The following is a 4,724-nucleotide window of genomic DNA, read 5'->3' as shown; positions in this document are numbered from 1 at the left end:
AGCAGTAACAAAAAGTCTCAGTGATAAATATCAACCTCGATCTTAAAGGATGTTTCGACCTCCCTCCTCTAGAGAATCCTCACTCGATCACGCAATGCGTGAAAACTTTCTTTTCTTACCCAAGTCGAAAAGCTCGCATAATTGCTTCCCGTCGTCCATCATTTGGAGAATCCTGCTGCATTCGAGCGATTATCGCGAGCATTTCGGCAGGGCGAGATAATTTAACTTGTTGCGTGATTACGACGATGATTCTCAAGATAAGGAAGGAGGTTCAGCGAAACATCCTTTCGAGATAAGTGGTTGTCCGTGGGAAGAGGAGGAAGAGGAGGAGGGAGGAGGAGGATGATGAGGGAGCGGCGAGAGTGGTTGTCCATGGGAAGGGTTCTTCACAGTTATTTATGGTGTGAAGTCCACAAGCAGGGTGACTCTTCATGCTCCAGAGAAAAAGTTAAGCATCGGTGGACCCACATTGGTCGATGACAACGAGCGGGTGTTCGGGATATTTATATTACCTTGCATAAGAATTAATGCCGTCATTAATTCTTATGCGCGAGATCTCATAACCTTGCCACCTGCCACGTGGCAGCCGCCAACAATTCGGATCAAGCGAAAAAGATCGCGTTTCTGCGGAGACTTTGAGAATTTAGCGTTAATATGATTAGTTATACATATAAAGATAATGTTAAGCGGAGATGACAAGTATTAAGCGGATATGACAATTATTAAACATATTAGTAATATATTTAAGCGGATAATAGCAAAATATTTAAACATTATTTAAAAATATACAAATAGATAACGATAAAGCGAAAAGAACTTTACTGACGAAATGAACTCGTTTTTCAAGCGGAGAGCGACAATGGCACGTGCTACGCCTCGACAATAAAAATCGACTACATCTCGTTTGAAGATGAAGTGCACTTGACCCAGATCCGATGGAAATCAACTTTATTTTTACATTGGAGAAAGCCGATTTATATATTTTGGGTATGATAACCTTCACCCGAGTACTACCACAAATGAGTGCCATAATAAACACTGCGGAATGGTCAAAGCTGATAGAACGAAGAGATTCTCACAGTATTACGAAAGCCAAAGCGAGGCGAAGTCGAACAAATCAAATGAGGAGAAATGAGGGATAACAACAAGATGCTGATGCAGACCCCTAGGGCGTTGTCTACAAAAGCGCAGAAAAGGTTGAATATGATGTGATTTGGCTGCTATCCTTTGCCCACCATTTTCGAGCCAAAAATGGGATTTCACATGACATGGGACCCTTTTAGAGTGAGCGGTGGGGGTAAAGGAAGTTAAAGCACTAACTGAAGACATCGTCAGGTGTGTAAAAGTAGGAGGGGGTTTTTGGGAAGTTTTGAATATTACGAGGGGTGAACAGTAATTTTCCCTTAAAAATTTGGTAAGGATTTTGGAGTGCAACTAATGAAATTTATGAACAAATTTCTTTAAATATATACTATAAAAAACCAAAAAATTATTTATCTTCAATTGATTGACTTTCATAGCCTCAGATCTTAGCTTAAATCACACAAATTTATATAGCCAAAACACAAATATAATTTGAGTGGTTCATCAACCTCATCAATTCTGTGGTATTCCATGATTCCACACAATATTAATAGGAGCTCACTTCAATAACATTTGTGCTCTTATTAGTGAATCCAAGATTCATCTATCACAAAAATAATATTTATTAATGGACTGAAGTGTTCATGCGACTGACAAAGCAGTTGAAATTCTCAAAAGAATGCCCTCCTTTATTGACACTCTTATCAGCCCTCGCTTTCAGCTGCATTGCCCTTATCTTCATCTCTTCATCACCCATCAACTCCTCCACTTTCCTCTTAATTTCCTTCCTTGAAACAACTTTGTTACCGTCAAGATTCATCCTCAAACCAGTTTTCCAAATATCACAAATGTAACCTTGGCTGATAAACTGATCAGCAAAATATGGCCAACAAAGAAATGGCACTCCATTTGCCAATCCCTCTAATGTTGAATTCCATCCACAATGAGACATAAAACAAGCAATGGAACAGTGAGCCAATACCTGCTGCTGAGGAGCCCAACGAACTATCATTCCCCTTCCTTCGACCCTGGACCTAAATCTTGCCAAAAATCCAACATCCTCATCTCTGCTCAACCCGGGCCTCACTACCCACAAGAACCTCTTGTCAGAGAGTTCCAACCCGAGAGCAAGCTCTTCAAACTGGCAGTGATCAAACATTGTGTAGCTACCAAAAGCAATGTAAATCACTGAGTTGGGAAGTTGTTTGTCAAGCCATGTGATGCAGGATGTATTCTCCTCCCACAAGTATCCTTTAGGTTTTTTGAGTTCTTGATTGGCGAGCAATGGCCCTATCAGTAATATGTTTGGCGGAAGGATGGACTTCCCATTTTCAAGGCCAAAGAATGAGTTGCAAAGGATAAGCTCTTCCGTGTTGATAGTGGTACCAACATTCAAGCTGAATTTAAACATATGATGTTTGGTTTTGACGTCTGGGAAACACTGCCATGGCAAATCAGCGGTTTCCATAGAAGGCATTTCAAGATTTATTTGGAACTTTCCTTTTGTTTTTACCTCTCCTACACCAAATGAAATAAGCACATAGTGAGATAAAAGTCCAAATTAATAAGCATTGGCCATTATGTCAATGGGATTTCATGGCAAGAAAAATAAACCTTTCTTGAGAAAAGACAAGGAATTTATAGCAAAAAGAGAGCCAATTAAGCTTTAACTAATTAAAGATCATGCAATCAACTTCATCCGTCTGTACGGCTACCCTCCATCTTTATCACTTCAAGATTAGGAAAAGTCAACAAAAATCAATAAACTAAAACCAGTATTTTTTTTCAAAGAAAATATAGATTAAGACTTGTTGTTTTTTTTGCAAGGATGAACGGTTACGCAGTGCACAAGTTTCAACATAATAAGTGGGGTAGGCCTACACATACATTAGTGCTGGGACCATCGGTATATAACCACTCCTCACATTACCAAAAATATACCTTCATCCATGGTTGGAACGCTCACCACTTGTGAAGGATTTTAACAAAAAACCAAATACCAATAGAACACTTGATCATTGGTAAATATAGCTTAAAATTTACTAGTAGAAGATTTCCCTTGCCATTTCTTGTTACATCAAAAACATGAGCATGTTATGTTAAATAGATGTGTAAGAATATTACTAATTATTCCTTATTCTTAATCCCCATCCAAATAATAAGAATCTCTCATAATCTCATTTTCATACTTAATAATCCTAATCCATTCCCAAATCTAATGGAAACATTGCTTTACTACATATACGACTGACCCTGTTTTGATCCTCTAAGTGAAGTAGCACTTCAGTCCAAGAAAGACAAAGATGATGATGGTAATGATGAATGATAATAGTTACCTTGTTCGTCAATGATGCCATCTGCAATTAGCTTGGGAATGCTTGATCCAATGAGCAAAGTTCCGAGGCCCCCTGGGTAGAAGATGACCGTATGGAGTCCTGCTTTCTTAGCAACATCCAAAGTCGAGGCCATGAAGACATCAACAATGAAACATGTGAACTTATGATCTTCCACCATGTTGCTCTTCTTTATTAGCTCCTCCAAAGATGCAGGCAAGACTCTCCGTAATCCTTCACGCTTCCTGACAAGATCACTTGGGTCATCTCCTTCCTCAATTCCGTCAGGGACTGTAACAAAATGAATCTGATTCATGTCACAGCTGCTGTTTGACATGGCACTAGTGATGCGAGCATGGTTCAACTCAGTGTTAACAAATGTGACCTTGAACCCTCTCTCAACCAAACGGTTAGATAGTTCAAGAAGAGGGATGACATGGCCTTGAAGTGGCAATGGGAGAACTAATGCATGAGGCCGTTCCATCACTGATTACTGCTTGAAGCACTTGGTATATTGATATGAGATGCAGATTACGAACTTGGTCTGTTAAGTTTTATGAAATTTTTACTCTTTATCTTCAAGTTTTTATGAACATTGAGATGCATATGATCCTCCCTCAGCCACTCCTTTTTATCTTCGGGTCGTGATAGTACAAATTATGACGTGGAATTTGGATCGATTTGTTTTGCATGGCTGTCAACCACACTGTGCATTTGGGCATAAATAGATATAATGGCCTAGATATTGTTGATAAAAAATTTTGAGATTTTTTGTATTGAGGTTTTTTTTGCACATGCCTTGTGTCATTTTTATTAACCAAATCTATCAAATAATATTTTCAAATTATTTATAGTAATAAATTTCTTTAAATCATAATCGTAGTTATTATATATGTAGATAAAATTGAATGGTTATTTAGGGTTGCATGGGAGGTTTATCTGTAGGAAGTCAATCAAATCACCGGAATTGCTGCATCTCTGTACTCACTTATCTTTTACTTTATCGTTTATTATTTATCAATTTTTTTTAAAAATTGAATGGTTATCATTCACTAGACAACTCATTTTTCCTTAAATTATATTACTCATTTAAATAATTAGAGATCCTGAAATTTATGTTCCTTTCTTCATTTGTTCCTCTCTTCATTGGAACTCGTCAAAGGTGTGGATTTTTATATTAATATATTATGATGAACTTTCTTCTTTATTTATTTATGTTATGTTACTTCAATTTTATGCATAAAAGAATAGCCATATGTCCAAATAGAAAAAAAGGAAATTAAAAATATAATAAGACCGAGTAGATAG

At 37.5% G+C, this 4,724-nt stretch overlaps 1 protein-coding gene across 1 annotated transcript; it reads right to left on the bottom strand.

Annotated features, from left to right (window-relative positions):
* Nucleotides 1-1,567: 1,567 nt before the first annotated feature.
* On the bottom strand, nt 1,568-3,949 carry LOC120283822 (UDP-glycosyltransferase 83A1-like). Its single transcript, XM_039290576.1, has 2 exons — nt 3,420-3,949; nt 1,568-2,601 (listed from the first exon to the last, which is right to left on the bottom strand). The coding sequence occupies exons 1-2, from the start codon at nt 3,898-3,900 to the stop codon at nt 1,709-1,711; spliced, it is 1,374 nt and encodes a 457-aa protein (XP_039146510.1). The 5' UTR covers nt 3,901-3,949; the 3' UTR covers nt 1,568-1,708.
* Nucleotides 3,950-4,724: the final 775 nt, after the last annotated feature.

The sequence above is a fragment of the Dioscorea cayenensis genome, chromosome 19 (assembly GCF_009730915.1).
Source record: "Dioscorea cayenensis subsp. rotundata cultivar TDr96_F1 chromosome 19, TDr96_F1_v2_PseudoChromosome.rev07_lg8_w22 25.fasta, whole genome shotgun sequence".
Taxonomy (NCBI): domain Eukaryota; kingdom Viridiplantae; phylum Streptophyta; class Magnoliopsida; order Dioscoreales; family Dioscoreaceae; genus Dioscorea; species Dioscorea cayenensis.
The sequence above is the reverse complement of the archived record's forward strand: the minus strand, read 5'-3'. Positions and strand labels throughout refer to the sequence as shown.